Raw genomic sequence first — 27,994 nt, 5'->3', positions numbered from 1 at the left:
AATACAGCTTGCAAAAAGACAAATTGACAGAATTATCATGACAAGTTTAAAATGAAGCTAACAACTTCCTTCTTTTTTTCTTTTACTTTTTTTACTTTTTATATATATTTTTTATTTTATAAAAAGGAAAGCATTAAAAATGTTATTTTCCCTATTCTTCATACATGATAATCTGGCATGAAATAGAATGCTGCTTCCATTGGTGCTCACCAGATATCACACCTTTCAAAATCCCAAAGGTTTCCCTGTCCTTCAAATAATTTATGTAAACTGCTTTCAGTTAAAAAGAAAAAGTCACAGCTCATCTAAGTTATTGATTTTATGAAACTATTTTAACAGAGTGTCTAGTCAATAGGCAATGGAGCAAGGCGAAAAGGGGGGGGGGGTGGGAGCAAGAACGAGCAGGAAAAGAGAAGGAAGAAGATAGCAAGGAAGATGGCAAGAAGACGAGAAGAATCAGAGTAATATCATAAAAGCTCACAGAATTAAATTTAAAAAGTTTTCAAGTTCTTCTTTAACGGCAGATGACTTCTACGTGAGTGCAGCAGAATTGCTAACTTGATTGTCTGTAATTGCAGCTCATTTGAGCTATAGAAAGAATCAGGTCCAACTCAGAGAGACAGCACTAGAAATTCTTAATCACATTAACTGCTGTTATATGTACCAAAGAAGCAAATGCCTATTCTTGAATGTATAACAGTTACGTCACCCCTTGAGCTTGCATGGTATAAACTCAGCGTATATTTTCAACAGTGTTGCATCTTTAGCTAACTTTAATTCTATAAGTACAACTTGATAATTGATCAAATGTACATCAGTTTTAATTGAAATCCTAACTTTAATTCTACTCCATACAGTTGCAATTTTAATTAAACAAGGTACAAAGAATAATACTGAGTGGTTACTGTAAATATATACACACAATTATTACATGTGTTACGTTGATACCAATCAAAACTTTATGGAAGTGGTGGAGACGTGACAAATTGCAGAGCTTTTCGAGGTCAGACCACAATCAATCTTAAGCTGAAGAAAATGTAACACTGGTTCAGAAATGTGACGGAGCTTGTCATTGGCATCCATCAGAGTGAGTGGTATATTTAGCAGGTTGTATCTGCAGTGTACATTTGAAATATTTATCAAATAGAATAATTAATTAAGTACTGTAGTTAGTGCTAATCGTGCATCTGTAATGAGAGTTCAATCTATGCAGGTGCTAAAGATAAGATGACAATTACTCTATGCATAAATTCATATGGACTGTCACAGTATCATCCACAACAAGTTTCTTCTCACATGACACTTCAAGAATGCCAAATGACAATAGGTTAAAGATAATTTTGTAAATTAAATCGGATTTCTATTAACGATCATATAAGCTTTTGTCACATTCAATTTTAATACGTCGATGTTTAGGTAGGTACTTGATAAACAACATTCATGTCTTGAAATGAATGATTTCGTACAGTATATTGCAGAAAGAAAGTATCACACATTCCCTTGCCCGTAAAGCTTGTGCTGGAAACATTGATGGATGAAGGATCGATGTAAGAGTAGCCATAGTTGCAGTCAGTAAAGCAGACATGTCTCGCCAGAACTAGTCTTTTCCATTACTGCATTGATTCTGTTTATGATTGGAAATTGTAATCTTATCCTTAACATTTGGGAGAATGTTTCATATCGAGAAGAAAAAACGTAAAACTATACAAGTTTTTTAAAGGAACAGTTCACCTCCATAAATTCTCATTTAAAGCAGAAATCAAAGTGTCATTCAGCGCACACAAATGAGGAAACTAATTCTGTATGACAATTATTTATATAAATTTTGAGAAAAATCAAAAAGCCCCATTCTGTGTAAAGACATTTTTTTCTATAATTGGCTATGAAATATGTTGAATTGGTGTTATATATACTTTTTAGTTGTGTTTTGCGTTTATTTTTCATTTCAATAAAAAAAGACACTGAATTCTGCTTTACGTTACCTTGAAATACAATATATGATCCTTGTTACCAATTTAAATAATTAAGGTGAACAGAATATTTCTTTCCATGAATTTTGGGGGACGAAACAGTCTGTCGCATACATGTGTCTCCTTTATGATCACGCACATTTTTGCCTGGCATCTGGGTCAAATTATGTAAAGAATACAGACTGTTTCTCAAGAAAAGTTGCGGTAGAGTTACAAGGCTTCTTTTTGTTTAGTGTCTATCCAATAGAGAGGGTAGCAACATTGCTATTAGGCCAAGGCCAATGTTGTATACCTAACAAATTACAACACCTGATCAGATATGAGTACTACGTGAAAGTAATAGAATGTAGTCGGCTAACTTTACGTATGTTGAAGTACGTATCATCTATAAGGAAAGTGACCGAGGTTGGAAAGAAAAGAAGAAAAGAAACAAACACATAACTTATGTGATTTTAAAGGAAACAAATAAACTGGCTGTCTCATGCATTTACCTACAAGATTGGTTAGCTCAGAGAAAGCACTAACATCAAATGATGATGTCAAACTCTGGAAAATTCAGAGGAAATTCAGGATTCTAGACTTGATATTGTTTAAGCATCTTTCCCGCAGGCCTCATTCTCTTGATTCACAGTTTGACACGGAACCAAATAAAAGTGTGATCATTTTGGTGGTCATAATATCTTGGAGAGGAAATATAAGTTGATCTGTCATAAAATCTACTGTCAAAAGATTATCAAAGATGGACAACTTCCCCCATGCTTGAAATATGCCCTCATGGCTATATTACTGACAAGCCCCCAAGCCCATTACCTAATGCATCCATCCCTTCACCCAGTGCTTTCATATCTCACCTGCCCTACAGATGATAGACAACATGTTACTAGAATCTAGTATTTTGTTTCCTTTCAAATTTTGCAAATAAACTCACTGTATATGTACAATATTTCCTTTCATATCTATTAAGTTTGCTGCCAGTTTCAAAAGCAGGTCTCTCAAAATTAGATGAGAGAAAGTAAAGATGCGATCAATACGGTTCCTACAACCTCTGGTAATCACTCTATACGCTTATTGGTCATTCGGATGGCGGTAGCACTAGTTTTTTTAATTGCATTACTTCTGCTGTGTTATTTCAGCCATACACAGAAGGCGCATTACATATAATTCTTTAGCGGTTTGTATGCTTCTTCATCACCTGCTTTTATATCAGAAGTTGCCCCCTCTGTATTTAAATGAGCGTAGATACTGTATGTATGTTCTGTTTTTCGACAGCAGGGATCATAGAGCAGCATCTGGCCTAAAATGGCAAAGAAACAAGTACATGTATACAGATGGCAGCTAATATAAATATGCCAGGCTCTTTCTAAGAATTACCTGATTACAGTCCCAGAGATCTACGTCACGGTTTTGTGTCGGTGGATTCGATTTCAGGGCAATATATGAGAAATATATACGTCTTGAAGATGGCTGAGAGGGGACATGGAGTGTCGGTGAGTGGCAAACTAGATACTTTTGTAAGTATTTGGTTTAGGATTTGAAACCATCGAAACTTAAAGGAAGAACATAACACAATTTAACATTCAGTACAACTGTATAAGTGATGTTTAAGTACAGTTAGTCATATCCTCTTGATGAAGGTGGCCATGACAACAGGATCAAACATGACAAAGTGGTTGCTACAAAGGATGTTAAGTCATTATTAATTGCAGTGGCAGGGATCCATTTGATAGTGACGGGGAGGGGTAGTAGGGGTGTGTTAATGACATATTATTACACGGATCAGATTGCCTTAGTTTCTCATTACTGAACAAAAATAGTTCCAAACAGCCTCACTTTATGATGACGTACTGTATATTTTCACGTTTGAGAAGTACTGTATGAATAACACTTTTCAAAGAGAGTTCAGAGAAAAATTGCAAGATGTTTAACCCAAAGTCAAATTGAGTCTATAGATGCCATAATTATCCAATGTACAATCACATCCTATTTAGTTTCTTAAATTTGATGTTGAAAAAGGAAAATGATTCTTGACAGAAATTACTTAGGGTTTACATGCATTTGACAGCCATGTAAGAAACATCATAATCAGCTTTTGAACCATTGACAGTAAAAGACTAATAGTTGATCAGTGATGTCATTTAGACTTGGCAAAACTCCATTTCTCCTATGAAGGATGTAAGGCCTATCATGGAAACTCAGAACATTTGTGAAATCATCAACTTTGGTCAGTGATGTCATTTCAAAAAGAGCATAAAAATCAGATGTAATCTGTGTATCACAATGGAGCAGGAACTAATAAGTAGCAACTGCCATCTATTGTTTTTTTCCCCCTCTTAGTACCATATCCCGCCCTTAGCCCCAACCCGCCCCCACCTCTTCCTATCCCCACCAAACATTGCCTAAATGTACCAGAGTTTTCCATTTTCCTGTAGTCTGGCTTACTCAATTACTCTATATTTACTTTCATTCAACTGAATACAGCGCCCAAGTTAAACCTAGGGGGCAGTCTACTTGCGCTTATTACATTGTTATAAATGGAGGTCCCTGGAGTGCAAACGAATGAAAATGCATTCAGCCTAATATATTACATCTTTGAGCACCTGGTCACAGGGAAGATGAACCCTTAAAGCAGATGTGTGATTTTTGGTCTACGTTTTTAACCAACCATAGTCTTTCAATTATAACAAAAATTCACAAAAATTGTTTGTATGACCCAACAGTAATGTGTCTACTATAATAGACTTTTCCAACACTTTTCCAATGACTTTTCCAATACAGCTTTTATGGCATGCATGACCAAAGAATGATGCATGCTGTAACTAGTTTGTAGTAATTACTGACCTTAAAACATTCTACAGCTAACTTCATTATCAAATCACTGTCACTTTTTAGTTTTAGAGAAACTGATCCTATAAATATCGGAGGCTCACTTGACAAGTGACTGGACTATAGTTAATGCCCAGCAAAACTGACCATAATACTAAGCATATTCATGAGATGTGGATATGAATGTTGGATGTGAATGTTGGATACATTTTTTTTTTCAATCTTTTCGTATTAATTGAGGTGGCAAGAAGAAATACAGTTTGAAGGTTCTTAATTGGACTTGATGCAAAACATCTGAATAACATTAACTATAGAGTGTGGGCAAACATGCTACAATGGTCACCATTGAAGTTGTCTTAAAGGGACATTCTCTTAAAGCACTAAAGATTTGAATATCTTCATATTTCAGAAATAGTCAGCATAAATGTTCAGATAATCTCGACTTTAAATTTTCAATTTGTCTTTGTGATATGATTTTAGAAAGGTTTCCTCAATAGAGTTTGGTGTAACGGGGAAAAAAGAGGTATATACAACACTGATTTCCTTTGTGTCATTTCCAGGAAGGTCTCTATGTACGCCATGGCGAGTGACCTCAGTGCACGACTCGCGTTTCAGAATGAAATGTGTGACGTGTGACATTCCAAGACTGTGAGTTGCTTTCCACATAGCCTACTTGGAAACCTTCCAGAAACGATAATGAGTAAAGTTAATCATTAATATCAATATCAGCGTAAATCCCAAGAAGATCAGTTTAGTAATTAGAGAGTTTGTCTTGGTGTTACAGATACTTGGCTCGTTACATTTGGATATCTTTGGCCTAAAGCCTCAGCAAAGTTTGTAAAGCTGTCTGTGTTAATAGCTGAATAATCCTGGTTCTACCCTAAACGTACTAATTTCGCTCAATTATTAACTGAGGAACACCTCACACTGCATCCCCGTATGCATCATATATTCTTTTCGGAGATTCCAGACATAACTTTAACATTAGTGAATTGCTGTGCCTCGGCTTTAGTGAGCACCGTTTAGATTTCTGGTAAATTTGCTATTGAAATACTGCTGTGTTTATCTTCAAATATGTATTTTGATGTCTTTTACATTTCATATTTATTATTTTTTGTTAAGCTCATACATACGGTAAGTACATGTTTGAAGAGCATGACCATACAAACTTGCATTTTAAACAATTGTAGTTCATTGCACACCAACTACTGCACAGAAATAATATAATATATACAGAAATGTATTAAAACTCCTAAAAGCTGAGGTTGCTAAATCCAGTCAAAGCCAATCCAAGTCTATAAGGTTAAAATTAAAATAAATCAGCACAAGATACTTAAATTTTTAGCTCAAATTATCATTTTTAATGCATTGTTGGCTATGAAGCTCAATTTGGAGAACTTTCCTAAAAGTTATTACCCATCCAAAAATTATGTTGATTTGTAAAACATGTTTATTTTGGGAAACAGCCAGTTTTGGTTATAAAAAACCATATATAGCAAAATAATAAGTGAAACTGCAAAGATATTTTGACTCTATATACTTAATAGAGCCAAATATTTTACTTTGACTGGATATCCTACGCAATGAGATAGGTCACGCGTAACTAATTCAGTCAGCTATCTTGTTCTCTCTCCATATTGGTGATGGAAGATATCCTTTTATACACAACATATAAATATATGTAAAGATAATACATAGTACAAGAAAATAAAGGGAAGAAAAATTTTTGCACCAGCTTAAATCGATGCAAAATTGTTGATAAGAAAGAAGAAAAAGAAAACTAGGTCATTAACCTACTTAGAAAAAAAAGATTGGCACCACTTTGACATCACTAACAAGAAACTTTACCAGGATTATTTACAAAGCTGCATCTCAGGAAAATCTTATACATATCAAAGTGATTGCGGGCGTCAAACCCGACGAGGAGGAGAATTTCTATCTCCTCGTTGGAAAGCAATCCAGCAGAAGGAACTGTAATCAGTATACAGCCTTGACGTTACGTCTATAGATCTGACAACGTTCTCACATATATACGTCTGTTGTCTGGAATAACAGGATTACTAGATTACAAGCCCCAAAAACCTGCTTGTAAAATGGGACAAAAGTTTGGGAATCTTCCAGCTTCAGCTGTTAGAAAATCCCGCCAGATCCCTTTCTTGGCGCGACCTGTCGATAATTGCATGAATACCTTTAACATGGTATTGTGAGTAGACAGAGGTTTGACGGAAATAAGCTTTCCTTCCCCTCAGCAGCTTTTTCACTGCTTTGACCGAAATGAGTTTGTACTTCACCTGTTTCTTGGTGGGGTTTTTTTTGGGGGGGGGAGGGTTTATTTTGTTTCTTCTTTGCTGTCATTTCTTTCTTTTCCATATTTTTTCTCCAATCATGAAGAACTTTTCTCAACTCAATTACAGACAGTCAGAATTGCAAAACATACTTTAAAAAAAAAAAATTTTCCTCCACATTAATTTCATTCACCGTTTAGAGGATGTGGAAAGATGGAAACAGGTCGATAAACGTAAAGTATAAAAATATAATTCAGTGTATAACTTTATATAGAAGAAGAAGCGTCCATAGATTTGATCCCCTCATGTCATTTTCTTTCCATGAAGTGAGTTCAAAGAACACATTTCACGTCATATAAGGATTAACATATTAAAGTAGATCATACAGAGAGATGAGCAGCTGACTTCATCCAATTTGCATTCAAAGACAAGTACATTTCCAGACAAATATCTTAATGAAATGACAGTCTGCATTAAGAAAAATAAAACGAGAAATGATTATTTACCCTTTGTTTTTTCTTTTTCTTCTTTTTTATAGTAACTACAGGTCTGAGATTTACATTACTATCATTAAAACCAAGACATTGAAACATTATGCCGTTTCAGGGAATGTTTAAAGACGTTTCAATCTGGCAGTAGGGTCACAAAGGCTAGTATGTGCTCCAGCTTGTCCCCGAGGGACATCGTCAAATGTTGGATTACGCAGCTCATCAAAAGATTGTCACTAAAAGTGGACAGATAGTACTTCAGATTAATCTAGACAAGCCTTAATCCTTTTTGTCCCTTTTAAGGATCTTGACAATCCCCACCAGGGAAGTTTCAGAATTGCTTGATTATTTTTTGGCTTTGTAAGTTCAGTTTTCCCATTGGCCCCTTGTAGCTACCTCACTTGCCTCTGAGGAAGGAGTAAAGCTCGGCCACTTGACAGAATCTCTTCGCTATCCTGATTGAAGTTTTATTCGTCAAAGAGGCAGGAGAGAAGAAAAAAATCTGGATTAGTCCCTCACGTTAAACGATGTGTGGTAGTAACACATGTCTCTTTCTGCAGCAATCTCGTTTCAGAATAATACAAACTGCGAGATTACATAAGGGGGCCTCCTGCTAAAACACAAAATGCTGCAACTCTCAGAATTATGACAGGCTGCAAAGACAAGCTTCAGGCTCAACTTTTTAGGGCCTCAAATTTTGTTATCTAAATTCACCGTTTTATAGCATTTAAATGTACAAACAGGAGGTGTTACAAAGCTATACATTCAAACCTTTCTAATTTTTTTTTTTTTTGCAACACAAGAAGTTAAAGCAAAGACTTTTAAAGGCACAAGTTATGCTGTGGTAATGTGATGGTATACTTGCCTAGGAAAATTTATATACTCAAGTATGATATTTAATCATCATTGCCTGTTTCTTCTAGAATAAAATATCAATGCTTGTTTTTTTTTTCATTTTCCTTCTGTGAGTCTGAACTTCAACATGAATTCAAATGATGAAAAACTGAAATAATATATGAAAAACTAAACATGCAAATCTTGGGACTGTGGGAGAGTCTATCACTGAACACCATTTACATCCATTGAAGACACGTACCTAAGATTCACCACGACAAATTTGTAATTTGCATATCAACCTTTGCAGAGCTGAGGTTTTCATCATCCTTAATTGATTTGAATAACCATCTGGCTGAATGTTATCTTTAAGGTAAAGGAGTGAAACATATATTACTCATATAAACAGCTAACTGTGCAGCTAGTGAAGCTAGTGCAGCTAGGGTTTAGTCAGTCAAAATAAGTTCCATTCAATCAACCATACATCCAGAGTTAATAGGGATGAGATATGGAACGGATTGTTCAACTGACAGTGTGGAATATTTTTTTCTTTTCTATAAGTGTCACATTGTCAGCTACCTGAATATCCCTTTAACTTTATGCTATTCCAATGAGGATTACTTGGTTTTAACACAACAGCAAATTTAATCACAACTTTACAGAATAGCAAAATTATGTTTTGTTCTGTTCTTACAAAGGGATCATTTGCCTCGTAAGTACATACACTAAAAGAGAGATCCATTATGAGTAGGTGTGGTTATATCAATTAAATAGTAACCTATTAACAGACTTTAAAATTAAAATTAAATTAAAATTAACAGACTTTATTCTAAAGTGCCTTCAAAGCTCTGACTATAGGCTGCAAAGATGGCAATTTTACAATATTACAGGTCAGGTAAGTTTATTATCCCAACAGACTTTCTGTACATTATATTTGTTGGCTGACGGTCACAAAACTTTATATCCACCTAGCTATATAGGATTTAAATTCAAACTGAGATCTTTAAATATACTGATATTTTACATAATCACCACCACCTCCTTGTCATTCGATGCATCAATTTATCTTGTGCTCAAATCGCACATAGATCCAAGCAGCCGCATGAGCTCATATTTGGTTTCTTCTCTTTATATTGAAACTTCGAGCCGACTTCAATGAAGATATTAAAACGTGATGGTTCAAAAGCATCTATCAACTCCTGAGCTTGATTGAGGCAAGTAACAAATTGTCTGTCAACTAGCAGACCAAAATGAAAATATTAAGGTAGTTTAAAAAAAGGAAGAAAAAAGTCACATTTCTTCCAGAGAGAAAATTAATCCTTAGTCATAAAGTCATCAATATCCAGTCTGCCTATAGATTACCTATCCAATGTCTCAACATTTCCACTCTTATTTCTTTTCCAAATCAAACATTTTTGTTTACAGATATTATGTCAAATGATTTGTGGTTTCATAGACTCAACATTTCATCCACAAAACTTCAAATACAAAAAAATAATATTCTTTCAAACAGAGAGGGTCCATAAAGTGACTTTCCATCAGTGCCATATTCTACTGCAGTTTAAACTTAATTTATATGTAAGCAAGTATTTTCTTTGCGATTTTAATTTCATGTGTTGTAAAGCGTATAACTGTATTTGTCTCTCTTGAGAGGGTGGGAGGAAAAGCGGGAGGGGAATGGAATAGTTTAGTCTATATAAGTCATTATAAATGCATGTTAAGTCAGGTAGAGTTTAATGGATGTAACTCTACATAATCATCAATAGTTACAAGTGTGAAACTACAGCACAGGAATCTATTCTATTCATTCCTTCAAACCGTTCACCTGCATGCATGCTACTATTCTGCATATATAATATTCTCTTTTTTTTTCTTTACATGTCCCTATTACAGCCTCATCTCTATTCTCCAATTTTGGAGGGTTTCAAGTGCTCATAAATGTCTCATATCCAGGAGACACGCTGTCATTCTTTAACATTTTGTGCGATGTGGAAATGCTCCGGACGGAGCTGCAATCAATGTCCCAAAGTCCCTAATGCAACAGTTGTCGATATTCTGCTCTCTATTCCGTCACCTGTGTAAGTAATTGATTACTTGACCACTGCTCTGTTTCAGAGAGTTATCAAGTCTCTCATGGATGTATAATAATACCGGCAGAGTACTCCCACCGCGCGTCAGTCGATGAAATTTTTCTTTAGAATTGGGATAAATAAGTGTCTCTGCTTTTAACTTAATGATCTTATTTGTCAATCAAGGCTGCCGGTGAAAGTAGCCAGAGGGCAGATCGCAAACAGAGAACATATCCGTCAAATGGATCACAGTAACAATTAGGTTGCTGTTTCCGTTTCCTCAATAGTATTGTGTCATATATGCACTGGCTTAAAAAGTGCAGTCCGTCAACAGCTGGACATCACTTTTCATTTTGATACTTCAGATTTTGAAACTGTGGTATGGTTTATTTATTAACATGTACAGTGAGATAAAATACTTTTTTAAAGTAGATCAGGTTGTGTCGAGATACATGCAATCTGAAAGATGCACACTGCTACGCAAGGTTGTTTATTCAATGCTTCCCAGTATATTTGTATTATGTATTGTATAGTTTTGAATGCACCCAAATCACTGATTTATATAGCAAGATAATTTGTTAAAAAAAAGAAAAATGCCCTATTTGATTGGACAGTTTCCTATTTTAAGCATGTTTCCAAGGATGAGAACAAATGGGGCCAAGGCTGGCCCTATGAAGAAACTAATAGTGACACTTTAAAAGAACCCATCAAATCAACCACACTTGGATGCAAGCAAGAAAATGTGCAATTTTGTTACTGAATAAAAGTAAGGAGTATATGATAATATATTACAGATAATATTAATGTAATCAAAGCACAACATAACATATGACTAACTGAAATCAGCACACAAAACACTATGTTACTTTGTCAATCTGGACAAAGATTATTTTTCAACTATAACTCTGTTAGAACTTTAAATATATATATATGCAAACTTTCTATTCAATCATCATATCAATTAACTTGAAGACTTTATTATCGAGGGAACTGTATATGTTAAGATATTTAAATGAACAATCAACAACAAGCAATTTGATTCGTCCATAGCTTTTAATACTACTGTACGTATTGAGTAAAGCTATAACTCCTGATCCTGCACTCTTTGTGTGTATGTGTCAGAACCGGAGGCCATGCAGGGTACGTTAATTGACACAATTTAAAACATGACTATAGCTTTACCTAGATTCCTTTCAAATGAAACATATTTCTTAAAGCTATATACATGCATGTCATTTCAAAACACTAGTGAAAACATCTTTAAATCTTCCTTGTTCATTTATAATCACCTGTCCCACAATGCAAGCTAGATTGACGGGGGACGGCAGGGCTCTCCATAATCTTCACATAAACTAAGCTTTTCCAATCAGTCTAATTCCGCATGGAGAAAGCTGGAAGATTTCCCATTGTAATTATCCCGCTAGGAAAAACCCCACGCAAAGAGCAAAATGATTTGTGGGAGAGGGATTATTTACAACTTATTTGCATTACAGCATGTCACAAGACTCTTTGGGTTTACAATTCAAAACAGGGAAAGCATTGACAACGCTTAACATCTATGTCAGGGCAACTTGACAGTGATGTTCTGTATTAATGTATTATAAATAATGAGAAATGCAGCACAAGTTCAAGAATTCTTTGAAAAATAAGAAATGGACATAAAATTTCGCCCCACATCCACACATAAGTAAGAGATATCTGGTGTTGTGGTCAAGTGGTTAAGACAGTGGACTTGTGATCTAAGGATTACAGGTTCAAGGCCTGGCCAGATCATTGCGTTGTGTCCTTGGGCAAGGCGCTTTATCTCCATTGCCTCTCTTCACCCAGGTGTATAAATGGGGACCTGCGAGGTAACTTGTAAATATAGTTGCGTGCGCCGGTATGTGGCTGCACCCTATGGGAAGTCCCCAGGGGGACACATGGTTGTGGTGCACTGTGGTGCCCCAGGAGAGATTGATTGAATTGTGCACACTTTGGTGTGTGGGTGTGACAAGTTACCAATGACCAGGGGTTAATAATAATCAGCGCACTGAGACTTAAGTGTGTATTTGCGCTTTATAAGAACTGTGTATTATTATTATTATTATTTTTATCTGTAGTTCTGTTCAGTCCCTGTAACCCAGCTATTGCTCTTTGGAGTTCAAATCAAAATTCAGTGAGCAAATGTAACACCTATTTTAAAGAGGACGATGATATAAATCTGTGAAGTTACAATATAGGCTCAAGGAGATAGTTAGTATATTGTAACAATAAACACCTAGGTGGAGAATAATATTCCATTGAAGGTCATCTGTCTAGCTACCTAAACATATATGCTAGAAAGACAAAAATGGTCAGCTACTGCAAAACTTACTGCCTGCCCCAGAGCATCTTATCTCAGTGAAGAACTTATCATCCAATCAAGTCCCAATAAGCAATATCAAACTGCAGGAAAATCTTGTAGGAAACATTCACCAAGTTAAAGTATGGGGCGAAAAATAAACTCATGTCTATAGCTTCATGTTTGCAACGTCTAGGTAGGTCTCCACCCAGTCAAAGTGATCATCAATTAGAGTGAATTCTATTCATTTATGCCATTTGGTCAACTTTTATGGGTATAGTCTATGTGGAAGTTGGGACAACCACTTGTTCATGATACACAAGATTTTTCCATTGATTATTCTTTGTCAACTGATTGATTTGAGGACTTCAACTTCCTCAAATATTGCACATATACACAATATTTATATATACTCAGTATATACTCTGCATGAACATCCACCCCTTCCTCTCTCTTCTGCTCCTCTTCTCCACCCCCCCTCCCCCGGCCCCCATGGCTCCAACTAATTTGAATTAGCCTGAACTTCAATATTAATATATTAGAAACATTTGCCTTGGGTGTATCATAAAATCCCACTCATATCAAGTTGTATTAGGTGGGAGGTACTGATCCTCTGCTGTATACTAATATGCTGTATATATATACAAATCAAAAAGCGGATTGGGCAGCAATGCTATACTGTCATACTTTGGGATTTAAGTGACAGCATCTCAAGCAGCAAAGATAGAAAAATTATGACCATGAAAGTCATGATATAGCACAAAAAGGGTTCCAAGTTATGTCATTACAACCACATTAATCGCATTCTCTGTCCAAAAAGTAACTTTGTTTTTAGCTTTTTGCCTTTGGTTTTCATATGACGTCTGTTATAGGAAAGCACTATAACAGTCTGTACTAAACCACTCATGTTGGGATTTATTTCCACCCTGGAAACTTGAAAAGGGACCTACCTGAATCGTGCGTGAAGAGAGCTAACTTTGCCTCTCTTGAGATATCTGATGCTGTTTCATCGTCATGTAGCATCTTGGCTAAGATGAGATCGATAATGGCCTCAAGACTAGCGATGGAGACATCCAACAGTAGAGTGGCCTGCTGCACAAAGTTGCCCACATCTAGCGTTGCTCGAATTTCAGCACTGAAGTCCTTCATAGGGATTCTCTGTGGAAGGGTTTGATCAATCCTAATCATGTTCTTCTGCATGTTAAATATTGCTGAACTCAAATTGAAAAACAGACTTGAGCACAAAATGCAACTCTTCCTATAGACAGTGGCAATGGAACATGGAGGTTGAGGGCGACTCTTTCTTCTCCTCTCTCACCCTTCCTCCACCCCCCCCCCCCCCCCCATCACACATCCTTTTTCCACATACCTACAAGGAAGGAATTTATACACACAACAATAAAAAATATCTGAACCAACCTAGCCATATATATCCATGTTTATAAGTCAATGTTGTGATCAGTTAGTGTGCATAAGTATTTGATTACAGGGTAATTGCTGTTTTATTTTATCTATTATTTTATTTTTATTTTGTTGTCTGAGCAAGTTCCTCCCCTGTCTCTCCATCAGCCCTTTCCTCCTAACACACCATTCTGGTATCAGCCACTGCTACTCCAGCCAGAGTATCTTTTCAATAATAAGATTAAATGACCTCATACAATTTTAAACTAATAAAATGGACATAGACAAAGCTTGAGTTAAACTGGTACGGATCCCACCAATTTAGGGAATCATTAGTACCTTTTGCAAAAGTTTAAAGAAGGCAGTTTGATTTTTTCCAGGGTTACCATTAAACTAGCTATCAAGATATTTCCGCTTAGCCAATTATTATTCTATACATTTGACATATAGCATTTCAAGACTCAACAATTAGAGATGCATATCACATGGCCTTTTCTATTTTTATCTCAGTAATTTGAGTGGACATTGTTTAATACAACCAAACTTCCTCAGACCTATTCATTGTTTTCAATTGACCTTGTTCTTTACACGAATCAGTTCCAAGAAAATCTTTTATTAATATCGGTAACATGTCTCTCGTAAGAAAATAATGAAATATCCTTGTATCTATTGTATTATTCAGTCATATGTGTGTTAAATTAATTTATTCTCCTGCTGGGCCTCTCATTTACACTCAATCAAATAACTCATTAACCTTTTGAAATGATCCTAATGCGTGAGTTCTTATTATATCGATGCCATTTATAATAGAATGAAAAGGATTAAGAAGAATATTTCATCTAATGAAGGATATACAGTAATAAGTAATGTGAGCACTGCAATGATAAGAACAGATATATGCTAAGTATTAATTGACCCGACCCGCTGCCATGTGTCAGTCTTACTCTAGTCTTGATATGTCACAGTCCAAGACAATTGGAGTGCTAGTAATGACTCTGGTTTTCAAGATATCCAATTTCAAATCATGCTAAATCTCTGGAATGTTCCTTTAAGCCAGTACATTGTTCCAATTCATGACACAGTCCAAAATGTTAATGTTAATCCATTGTTTCATAAATTCTTATGTTCGTTTAACTCATATGAATAACAGAGCAACACCCTAAGCTTTGGAGACAAGCAACACAAGTTGCCTTCAACAATTTTTGTATACATTGTAAATATAACAATTTATATATATATCTGAGGTACCACCTGGCTGACTAAGGGACTGTGTGTTAGACTAAGTAGTTCAGCCACTCTTATTGATGAGTTTCAGATATCTCAAGCATAAAGTGATAAAAGGAAATACAACCTAGACTGATAGCAATGTTTTAACAGTCTACAACATATCAGAAGAATGTTGTCACCTTTCCCCTCCTCTCCCTCTCCCTCAACCTCCCCTCAGCCCCCCTTCCCCTTCCCATTCATCAGCTATGCTGCCAAAACTATTTATACAGGATTTTTTTAACATGAAGGAGCATGTCACACATTATTGAAGTAAATAATTATTATTTATAAGACGTTGGAATCATATCAAACACATCTAGATACACAGTACAAAGATGGCAACTATTCATGTCACGATATTCGCAAAAAATCAAAGATTTGTCAATAAAACAATAACATAAAACATTAAATCTGTGCAACACAATATTTGTTGTATTTACACGGAAATTACCCGGAGGCAAAAATTGTTTCTGTATGTTTTGTGGGAGATCATTCATTTCTACGGTCTATTTACATACCATCTTTAACGATACCATAATTTACATTACGGTCGTCTGTTTTGTACAGTATTGATACACTGTGCCCTGCAGCTAGCTCCCTCCCCTTTTTTTTTTACACTTCACACAACGAAATGACATGGCAGCTAGTCAAAAGATTGGTGACATTTCACTCACCTCATGCTGCGAATACATCAGAGTGACTTCTTCCTCATCATCTGTGAAGACAAACAAAAAAAGAAGCTGAATTTATCTGACATTTACTTTCCTGATGTAAAGATTTTCATAGTTCTTTTGGAGAGATAGCTAGAGAGTCAAAACAAGACATTTCAGATAGGTCACATCTTGTGATGTGACAAATATTGCACGTTACCACGTTTGAGCAAATCATATAGTCCAGAACATTATTCATGATTAGGTAAATTATCGATATAAAGCAATTATGACATATTTTACAGTAATGAGTGCTTGTTTCCTGAATATAATTGACATGAGATGACAATAAATCATTTAATAATAGCAAATATGATTTCAAAGAAAATGGTCCTGAATTTTAATACAGGATGTTAATTGTGCCATTCTAAGATTTGACCTATTTGTGATCCCTGAAGATTGAAATAACATTGCATATGGGTTTCAGAAATGGTCTTTCTTTTAAATATGCTAACTTTTCTTTGCAGTGTCTTTCAATGACTATCAAATTTGTACATAGTTCAAGGCAGACTTATAGTATTAGTACAAGTATCAACAGTATTATGTGGCATGACAGTTATTAACCATACAGTAATGGCAATTAGACCAGAGTAATGATGTTGTGGCAGGATGTTGTGATATATTTTGCCCAGAACATTTTGACAAAATTTGTGAAATTTCAATTTAAAGTTTAATAACTCTGCACAAGTTTGTCTTTTTATTTATTTGAGTTATTTAACTATTTTTTGCATATATGCTAAGTTTTGTCAGTGTCTTAACGACCATTTATTTACATAGTTCAAGGTGATGATTATAGTATAAGTAGCTCCATTCCCCACCCCCCCCCCGATGAATCCCCCCTTCACTCATTTACTCAGCCTAGCTGGCAGCAGCTGTCACACAGGATTTAAATATATTTTATTCCCATGGTCAATAGAGAATAACTCTATCATCTGTCATCTTGGTCCTTTACTTATTCTATTTACCACTGATATGGTTCACTGAAAACCACTGGAATGTGCTAATTGGTATTTCATACTATAGGGGGAAGAAAAAAAAAGCTAGCCGCAAAATAGGTTTTCCATTTTTGAAATGGATGGTTGGAGGATCGGTTACACTTTACCAGTCATCTAAGGTTACCGACAGTGTTTACTCAGCTCTATATTATATGACACAGACATGATTATTTCCTTGAGACTGTATAGAGGGGAGATGAAGATAGTCCGTTTTGTGCAGCAGGGAGCTGATCAACCAGAACAACTGATGTCATGATGGTGGCACAAGGAGGAGTGAGCCATCATTCGTTGGGTAGGCCACGGGTATTGCTGATGTACGTGTTAACATATGATTTGCATAAAAAACAACATAAAAACGATAAAGTGTGAAATGCTTAGAAAAAGTATCTGAATTGAACAAGCACTGTTCTTCTAAGTTATTTTTACATTTCCGGGGACACAAATATGATAGTAATGTTTGCGAGAGGTACCAGAAATTTGTCACTTATGAGTTGACTGTGCATATATACACATGTAAATTAGTAAGCAACTATAACCTCACCAAATAGGCATTCTCTTCTTTTCTGTGCCCCTCCACCTCCATCCCCACCACACCCAAACTATCTCAACTATCTCAAATTTAATAATAAAGATCATCTATATATGATGTACACAACCATGTTTATATAACATGACTAAGATTCTTTTTGGAAGGTTAATTTTAGCTGAAATATGTCATATCATGTCTTCTGTGAAAATGAAATGTTCCTATCAGTACAAAATACAAACTGCTGCAAAATATTGTTTCATTATCTTTTTGTAAATTCTAAGGGCCAAAATCTAGATGCTAGTGGATTTTATTTTTTGCTCTTTTTTTTTTTTTTTCCAGCTTAAATTTAGCACAATGGTCTATCCTCAACCTTCTGAGAAAGGAAAGACTAAATCAAGCTGAACATGGTAGAAAGTTATAAATGATATCTCCAGGGAGCTGGAAATAATTACCAGGTCGAGATTCAAGTTACCTCCAAAATAGATGTAAAACCGGAGGAGGTTACTAATCTTGTGAACTAGGCTGCTGTGACTGACCCTGTTCTAGGCGAGAATTATCACACCGGTACAACAAAAACACCAAACGTGAGATAAAGAATGAAATCCATACCACGACTGGAACAGAATTTAAACTGCATCGGGGTCTAATGAGGTGACTAGTTGTATATATACATGTAGGATACATGATATCACCAATTCAAAGCAATTTATTTTTAGTATCATTTCGGTGAGATCAATCTACAGGATAACCAAGGGAAGCATAACTGTGTACGAAATAAACTGCCAAAATAATTGTATGAGTAAATCAAATGCATGTACTCTATGCTTACAATAACGTAGATGTTATTCGCAAACTGCATAGTATATACTTGAGTTACATGTAAAACATGCCCATCTGTATTGGATGGTTCCTGCACATTAGTTTCAAACAATTAAAGCTTTAAGTAATGTTGTCTTAAAAATGAATAGACACATGGTGGTTACTGAAAATGAAGCAATTTCACAATTACTCATGTACCACCAAACCCTCTTCCCCCTCCCCTCCCCCAGCACTCCTCCTTTTCAAATTCATAACTGCCAACATAGTATGTTTTTAATGTTATATTCATCCCACAATATACTATATTTATGTCAGTATAGCATTTTACATCAATATTGGCTCCAAATATGCTATAAAATCGAATAATGGTCATTTTTGCTCCTTGGAACTTAAACCAGAATTTTACTTGGAGATACAAAACCCCCAGAAAAGTACTTTCCACAACTTTTAAGAAAACATTTAACATCATGATTAAAAAATTTGGCCAGAGACTGATGACCTTTAAACAATGACAACTATGGTATGCAGCAGCAGAATATACTGATGGAAATCTGCAACTCCTACAAAACTATGTACTTTGATTTATACATGGTAGAAATATTCCAGATAAAGTAAGTGATAATAAGTGAAAATTATACAACACAACTGGTCTGGCTTCTTAATTTACCTCTGGTGTGGTATTTCTTAAAATAAAACTGCCACCCTTTTTTGTGACTCTGTTACAGAGCATACCTGAAATCTTCTCCCACCAGGGAGTCTTATAAGTGTTCACACCACCATTCTCTACATGCCAAATACCAACCTTTATGAAAGGTGAGTATCTGGCTGTAAACGACTATGTTGCATACATAAAGGAACCAGGGACGATGGCACAACAGTATTGATTTTCAACGCTGTGATTATTTTGATCACATTTTATGAGTCTCGGATCTCCTCCAGCTGACAGGCTAATATTATGCAGATCCTGTCAACTCAATCTACGAACGGAAAAGTTCCCACCCGAATGAACTGGCCGTACATGTAACGTGTGTATGCAACGCTGCCTACAACACTTCAATTTCATTTACCATTAAATTAAAGTGTTCCTTAAAGAGTGACACAATTAGTGATGTTCATGTTTTTTTCTTTAAAAAGAATTGTAGATTAGTCAAACACCGACTTATCAATGAAATTTGAGACAGATACTGTACTGTCATTACCATACATTAGGATTTTGCAGAACGTCAAGCTTGGTAAATTCAGACATTATTAATTAAATGCATATAACATTGTTTACCTCATGTATGCAAAGGAGACAAGAGCTAGGATGAAGGGAATAGGGGGAGATGGGGGGGGGGGGGTTGGGGTGAACTGCTCCCTCTCAATATTTAGGTAATTATTTTCCCTTCAAAGGATGCTCAACAGAAATTTTCTACATGATTAAAGGTCACTGAAACAGAATGCTATGTATTCCATGATAAAGTTCTCTTTTTTTATAGTCATTACAGCTATTGTTCAGTTATTTCTTTGATGTGGGCAAGATCCTGAAAGTTTTGTGAACTTCCACACACATGCGATTCTGTTTGGTATTTATGATAAAGTTTGCAACAGTAACTTCTACACGGTTCTAACCAAAGTAAAAAATTGTCTCAAAATTATTTTAAAAAAAAGGCATATCAGCCACTGTAATCCATTAATATTATCCAAGAACAATATAAGACAAGACAAGTACCTTTAAATGTTTACACTATTCAGAAAAGAAATTAACATTTTCAAAAACAAAATTCTGCCCACCATCTTTCCAACCAACTAACCACTTAAATATAGCCACAGCCAATTTTTTGCTTATAATCCAAACCTTACTCTTCTCATAAACTCCAGTGTATTTAGAAGAATATATGCATTTTTCATTTGCAATGTTGGTTTCCTCTAAGGCAATTTTAGATTGCTGATGAGCTACATGCATTAACTAAGGGATATCAAGTGTCGCCTGTTGAGAGCGATGTGTGAAGATGTTTATAGGATGGACTCTCACTGCTTTCTTCTACCACAAACACTCGCCCTGTTTCTTGCGTGCTACCAAATCCGTTGATTTACACGCCATCCCCAGCAGGCCATTATGGAGAGCAATGTTTTCATAACATTGTCCTTCTGTTGACGATTCTGGACACTAAAATCCACTTTCCTATGCCCCAGTGTCCACTCAATTGATTTCTGCTGTACGAATATTGAGTTACAATTTACCAAACAGACGTTGGCTTTACTGTGAAGAAGAAACAAGTTAACGCTCAGTCTCTTCTCTGATTGTGTGCGGTTTTCATTATTTCAGGCCCATAGGTGAGGAGCACTTTCATCGAAACGTCGATTCCTGATGCAAGAGTAAGGATATTGACTGCCTGTGGTGATGTGGCTGTTGGAAGGTTAGCATTCCCATGCACTGTAGGGCAGGGTAAATGGTATATGGTGTGGGAACTAATATTCAGTGTACAGATACATAAAACTTACTTTTATATTATACTCTTTGGTGCAAACCAGAGTTCATACAAAATTAAAAATCCATTTGATGCGTAAGTTCTTTTCACCAGCTTATAATAATTTGTTTTATCAAAAGCATGATCAAGTGAGAATTAATAACCAACAATGCAAACTTTGAATGAGTTTGTAATTTACTTAAAACATCTCAACATTTAAGCTTGATTTATATATGTGGACAAATTTATCATTTTTATCATAGTGAACTGTATATTAATGCAAATTACATGCAAGTTTCATATTAATCAAGATAAGTATAGTTAATTCGAAACTAAATCTTTTGGTGCACAGCTCACAGGGTGAGTCATGGCACTTCATTTTCTTTACACCCACATTAAAAGTTCACGATATCCACATGAAATGGATGTAATTGCACATATCATATTTTACTGAAATAAACTAAATTAAATTAACTCATAGTTGAGGCAAATTTATAAAAGATGATTATTTTATGTAAAAGATGCTGAACCCACAAATGCCTTAAACCGATATGCATGGAAACATTCACTTCACAACTTTCAAGTTCAACAGAACAAGTACATTTACAAAGGTAACTTTTAAATATGTAACACAAAGGCTACATGATTGATAAGTACTGCCTAAGGAGCAGGTCCCTTCTGGTGAAGGTTTACAAATTTAAATTAGTTCTATGATTGATGACAAGAATATATCTCAAATATTTCAAAATACCCCAAAGAGTTCCATCATGCAGATTTATGCACTGACAGGATCCCTTCTTTTTTTTAGCCTCTTTTTGGGGTTTTTAGTGTGTATAGTGTGCTTCCTGTCCTGCAACACTTATAAGAATTAAAACTGGACAATATGCAATCAGTTGAACGCATCAGTGTGTATCTACTTTAAGATAAAAAGAAGAAAAAGGACTCGCAAGGGAGGAGAAGGGAAAGAGAGAGGGAAGGGAAAGGGAAGGACAGGAGAGAGGATAGGAAAAGGGGAGGGGAGGCACAGACAGTATGGGAAGTGAATGCATTGTGATTTCAAGTGTGACGATTATGCTTATTATTGTATACTATCAGGATATACTTGAGTGTTCAAATGCTGTGTAGCAGTTCCAGAGGCTCTAGGATTTGTCAATCATTGTTCCTGTATATGATAATTGCCAAGTCCTTGCACTTTGTACAGCAATTTGAACAATTTGCTTTTGCACTACATTTGGCAATAAGATTGACTATATCATAGCCTAAAGTTAATACTGTACTATTGCGTGGGTATTACTGTAGAACAATCAGATAGACATCAATGTGATATTTTAACATATATTATTCATACCAGTTGTACATGTATACAACGTATATCACTGCATGCTCTCTACACTATTTTAAGGAATATTACATATTTATTAACAATCTGTCTCAAGTCAAGTAAATTGATCAGTATACTGCCTTTTTATACTATTTAAGCAATGTGCAGCTGCAAAGTAGGCCAGAAAATATGGACATCTATAGTCAAACTAATAGTGCTTTCTATACTCATTGTAGAAACATATAAGTATTCAGACTTCACAATATGAAGCAGTTTGTACAATTTATATGTCAATCCAGAAAAGTAACTGTTCTTAGAAATTTTAGCATTTTGTGGTTATTTTAGACAAAAGTTATAGGTTTAACTTGGATGTAGCAATTAACATTAACATACAAAGAAAAATTACCAACCCAGAACATTTTGATGGAATTTCAAAATTGGTCGGTTATTAAGTAAAGGCTTTTCAAGAAAGTCTAGCATGCTCTATGAAAATGATCTGTCTCTAAACAAATCCATCGTTAGCCTGCTTAGTAAGGGTAGGCTATTTGGTACCGCTTCAGAATAGATTTATTCCTCGTCATCTCAGCGAAGGATTCATGATTTCCTTTGCCAGCTGATTTATCTTCTACTCCATCTTTCTACAGTTCTGTATTTTTTTTCCGTCCATGAAGGGATTAATTTTGAACTTACAAAGTGCTCTGCCCAACATTTTCAGTTTCCCTACAGACTTGTCAACGTCATCCTCTTGCACCATCAGCAGACGCCATAGCTTTCTCAGCTGAGACGCCTCTGGCAAGGAAATATTTTTAGCTACGAATTCTTTTCTAATGAAATTTGAAGAAAAAACTCAATAACCCTTCCACTGTCTAAAAAACCGAGAGATATTTTAAAGGCTGCTAGATGCTTCAATAAAAAATGGAACAGGGAGTTGAAAGTAGAAGAGTATATGTCCCGCCATTGCTCGGTTACCTATTAAGTGTGTTTCATGCAGCAGGCTAACATGATATAACTCTATTTAACATTCAAATGTGTGGATAACAACAAGCAACTGCACATTCAAACTGTTCGCTAACATTCCTTTCAAATTGTCATTTACCCATCCATTAATGTCTAATCAACTTTAAAACACAGTAATTTTGAAGTATTATTATTCTGCAAAGCTGTACGAAGCTCACTCAATCAAGTTTGAATCTGAAAAAATCACTGAAATGTTAAACAGAAAACTTCAGCAAAAAAATGTGCTTAAATAGGTTACTAAGACATTATGAATTTGGAACAGCTTGTATGTGTTGAATACCGTTCACAAAAAACTAATGACTGTCAAATGACTTGATTTCTTGGAGCGTGACTAAATAATTATGGATCCCCATGGACTGTGCCTGCAAGGTTACTGATAATTTCATACGGCATGATGTTTCTTTTGTATATTAATATTAATTATTTATATTTATATATTTTGATATAATTAATTGCCAATTCAAGGCAACTTTCATTTGGTTTATAAGCAAATAGTTCATGAATCATTATTAAGGAAACATGTAGCTTTCTCACATTAAAAAGAAACAAAAACTGTTATTTAATGAAAATGTAGGGAAAGGGAAGGGGGTGGGAAGGGGTGAGCCCATGAGTAGGGGAGGAGTTTGAAAGGGATGTATTTCTTCATAGCTGGATGTGTTTACAGGGTAAAATTTACTGCCAAGCTGCACTTGAATACACCAGAGTACATATGTGAATAAAAAGACATTACCATGCACTACCAATTGGCAACATAAAAAAATTATAACTATATATATTCTACAATAATTATATAGGTCAATATCATTGTATGAGCACCTACAAATTGGGCAACAGAATTTAATCCCTTTTCCTAGCCTTTATTAAAACAGTTTGTAAGGGTATTCTCTTGACTGTATTTTGATTGCTGTTACAAATGACGCACGAGACATTCCAGTAAATTTTGGTATTTGCACCTCTGACCAAATTGTGTAGTTAGACTCACGTCATTCCTTGGTGTAAGAACGCATGAAGAAACCTAAACATCCCTCACAGTTATAACAAGATTGTGTTGCTTTCCAAGCCATGCAATAATTATACCCCCTACTCTGAGCTGAATAAATCTAATGTTAAACTAGTTTTCCAAAAATACTTTCATCCAATGTTTGTAATGTTCTGCATTAACCTTAGACATTATGAATGCTTCATGTAGACAATTATAGTTCATCAGTATTGTGCTCTAATTTTAACACCAACATTAAAAATCTGATGGGTAAATTTACTTGAGATAATTCTACTTGTCCAAAGCTTCAATCTAAAGCTCTGGAGGTGACAGTCTCTGGCAGAGCTGGAGTATTTGAGCCCAGACTTGGACTGACTGGAATCCTGAATCAAGAGTCCTCTTTACCCTGGACCATTGAGTCCTCTTTATCCTGGACCATCAAGTCCTCTTTATCCTGGACCATCGAGAGTCCTCTTTATCCTGGACCATCGAGAGTCCTCTTTATCCTGGACCATCGAGAGTCCTCTTTACCCTGGACCATCGAGAGTCCTCTTTATCCTGGACCATTGAGAATCCTCTTTATCCTGGACCATTGAGAATCCTCTTTATCCTGGACCATCGAGTCCTCTTTACCCTGGACCATCGAGAGTCCTCTTTACCCTAGACCATTGAGAGTCCTCTTTACCCTGGACCATCAAGAGTCCTCTTTATCCTGGACCATTGAGAATCCTCTTTATCCTGGACCATCGAGAGTCCTTTTTCCCTAGACCATTGAGAGTCCTCTTTACCCTAGACCATTGAGTCCTCTTTACCCTGGACCATTGAGAGTCATCTTTACCCTGGACCATCGAGTCATCTTTTCCTTGGACCATTGAGAGTCTTCTTTATCCTGGACCATTGAGTCCTCTTTACCCTGGACCATCGAGAGTCCTCTTTATCCTGGACCATCAGGAATCCTCTTTACCCTGGACCATTGAGAGTCCTCTTTGCCCTGGACCATCGAGAGTCCTCTTTACCATGGACCATCGAGAGTCCTCTTTACCCTGGACCATTGAGTCCTCTTTATCTTGGACAATCAGGAGTCCTCTTTACCCTGGACCATCGAGAGTCCTCTTTACCCTGGACCATTGAGAGTCATCTTTATCCTGGACCATCGAGAGTCCTCTTTACCCTGGACCATCGAGAGTCCTCTTTACCCTGGACCATTGAGAGTCATCTTTACCCTGGACCATTGAGAGTCCTCTTTATCCTGGACCATCGAGAGTCCTCTTTATCCTGGACCATCGAGAGTCCTCTTGACCCTGGACCATCGACAGTCCTCTTTATATATACTACTATATTCCTTTTCAATCACATCACTTATTTTCATCACTCCAAAATTACACTCCAGGTTAAGACAAGATGACAATAAATTAATATCTAATGAACTGAATTACCAAACTGGAAAACTTATTGCTTATAACTCACAAATATGAACCAGACTTCAGTCATCTTTAATATTTGATTTTACTAATCTGGACGGTTAGTTCTGTGCAACTTTCACATTCACCTCCAGCAATTAGACTAAATAAAAAAAAATTAAGCACCAGCCTATTTAAATATACCATTTAATTAACATTACTGTAGTATTACTATTACACAAAAACTTCACTCCAGGTAGGAAAGAGGAATTATAAATATATATAACTAATGAGCTATTACCAAACACGACTGTGCAGCTTCGGCTAACAAGATAGCAATTATAATCTAAAAATAGGTCTAGATCCTACAGGCTAGAAACAATGAACTCGGATCTGTAGCTGACATATAGTTCTGTGTAGTGGTGAGATATCTTATCAACGAAAAAAAAAAAATTCATATTCTTTCAATTTGGTTTCTCAAGTGAAAGTAGGCTGCGATGAAGTTGAAGTGTAGGATATAAATGTCATAGAAATATTGTAAAATTTTTCCCCATGTGACTTTATCATAATAATAAGAGTAAATAAATGGCTTCATTGAGGCATGTACTGTATGCAGATATTATTCACCTCAACCATTATTTAGTGCTGTAAGTGTACCAACTGGTACCCTAGATAAGAGTTAATTGTACAGAAGCCCTAACTGTCTGGTCCTTCTTGTCGTTCATAACAATTCAGCAAAATAATTAGTTATTCCTTGAAGCAAGCAATAGGTGTGTATGTGGGTCATACTCATCCAATCACATTGAGGGCCCAGAGCAATGGAATGGAAGGGGGGGGGGGGAGATGAGGGCAAATCTGATTTTTTAGTATGCTTGCCCAGATGGTGTTTGAATCGTAGTCCTTCTCTATGTATGATAGGTTGTGCTCTTAAGTGGGGGTTGAGTACGTCCCTTCCAAGCATTTTACATACTCCTCATATTTTTAAAAGTGATTCCCTTATCATTGAGAAGAGTTTCATTAAATAGTCAGGGTAGGTGGCTAAGTAAGGAGAAGTGTTCTTTCACTGTTTAAGCATTCAATTCATAAACTATAACTATGCTAAATAAATCTTTAACACAATTACTGCCTACTAATCTCAATTTAGATATTGGCATTTCCCAATGTTAACAAGGTATGCTTTCAATACCACTATATATTAACTCCTGTAAATTCTCCAACTCTTTGAGCAGGTAATGAAGATAATAGTGTTTTGAATGATATCTGTGCATGATCACATAACAGCAGCAAGATATCATTTGCTGAATATGGAGACATATAATAAAATAGTGTCCTAGCTTGTATCATCTGTATGTACTGTTTCAAGACTGCTGAAAGCTTATTCATTACGGAAAGCACCGATTCCTATCTTAGAAATAATACATTCAGGGACACTAACATCAATCTTTAAACCAGCTGCTAAAGGCAACCCCATGAAATATAAACTCAAGGTGATTTTACAGTGCACAACTGAAAGGAATAAGGTTAATAAATTAAACTAACACGATACATAAGACACAAAAAAACAAAAAAAAGACAGAAAAAGAGAGAATAAATCCAAATAGTTATACAGCAGATGTTCAAGTTTCTCAGTATAGATACTCTGCGACCCTAGCAACAAGAGTCTTTGTTTGAAAACAGACCTCGATAACAACTTAAAGGGTTTTATTGAAACCATCTATGCACTTGTTGACATAAGACTAGAAAGAACAGATAAAACACATCCCCTAACATTACTGGCGCCAAAATAGTGATTTTCTTCCAGAACCTTTCCATCCCAGGGAATGTTTTACAAGGAGAGACATTAATCTCACTAATGACTCTTTTAGATAGAAGGAGGGAAAGCAAGAACCTAAAATAAACATTTAAAGGCGTCTATAAGGTATGCCCCTGAAGATATAAATAGCATTTAACACCAATGAAAACAATTTCGTGGAGGGATGATTTCCTTGAACTGCAAGCTTATAGGAGATGCACAGCTGTTGTGTAATTGAAATAAGCACAAAGCAATAGTAATAATAATGACTTTGTTATGGAACATACAGTTTTCTCTTTTCTTCCATTGGATAACACTTATTTTAATCATATCTATACTTTTCAATCAATTCTTAACTAATTTGTGCATCGATATCAGAAAGTTTGATAAATGACATGTATGTAAGTGAAAATATGAGTTTCAGAGATTTTATGTTCTTGTGATGAAATAATCATCCTAATGTACACACATCTATATATAGCTAATTGCTTCCAAGTAGATCATATGACCGATTTTCATAAAATTG

General features: G+C 35.7%; 1 protein-coding gene across 9 annotated transcripts in view; it reads right to left on the bottom strand.

Annotated features, from left to right (window-relative positions):
* The window catches only part of LOC139981342 (solute carrier family 4 member 11-like), a 196,503-nt gene that overhangs the window by 64,422 nt on the left and 104,087 nt on the right, over positions 1 to 27,994 (bottom strand). For all 9 annotated transcript variants that reach the window (XM_071993710.1, XM_071993683.1, XM_071993720.1 and 6 more), the window contains 2 exons: positions 16,131 to 16,171; positions 13,740 to 13,947 (listed from right to left, as the gene is read on the bottom strand). In XM_071993710.1, coding sequence (XP_071849811.1) covers positions 13,740 to 13,947; positions 16,131 to 16,171 — 249 coding nt within the window. The remainder of the gene's footprint in view (positions 1 to 13,739; positions 13,948 to 16,130; positions 16,172 to 27,994) is intronic.

This window comes from Apostichopus japonicus, chromosome 2 (assembly GCF_037975245.1).
Source record: "Apostichopus japonicus isolate 1M-3 chromosome 2, ASM3797524v1, whole genome shotgun sequence".
Taxonomy (NCBI): Eukaryota; Metazoa; Echinodermata; class Holothuroidea; order Aspidochirotida; family Stichopodidae; genus Apostichopus; species Apostichopus japonicus.
Note: the sequence above shows the minus strand (reverse complement) of the source record. Positions and strands in the feature narration are given on the sequence as shown.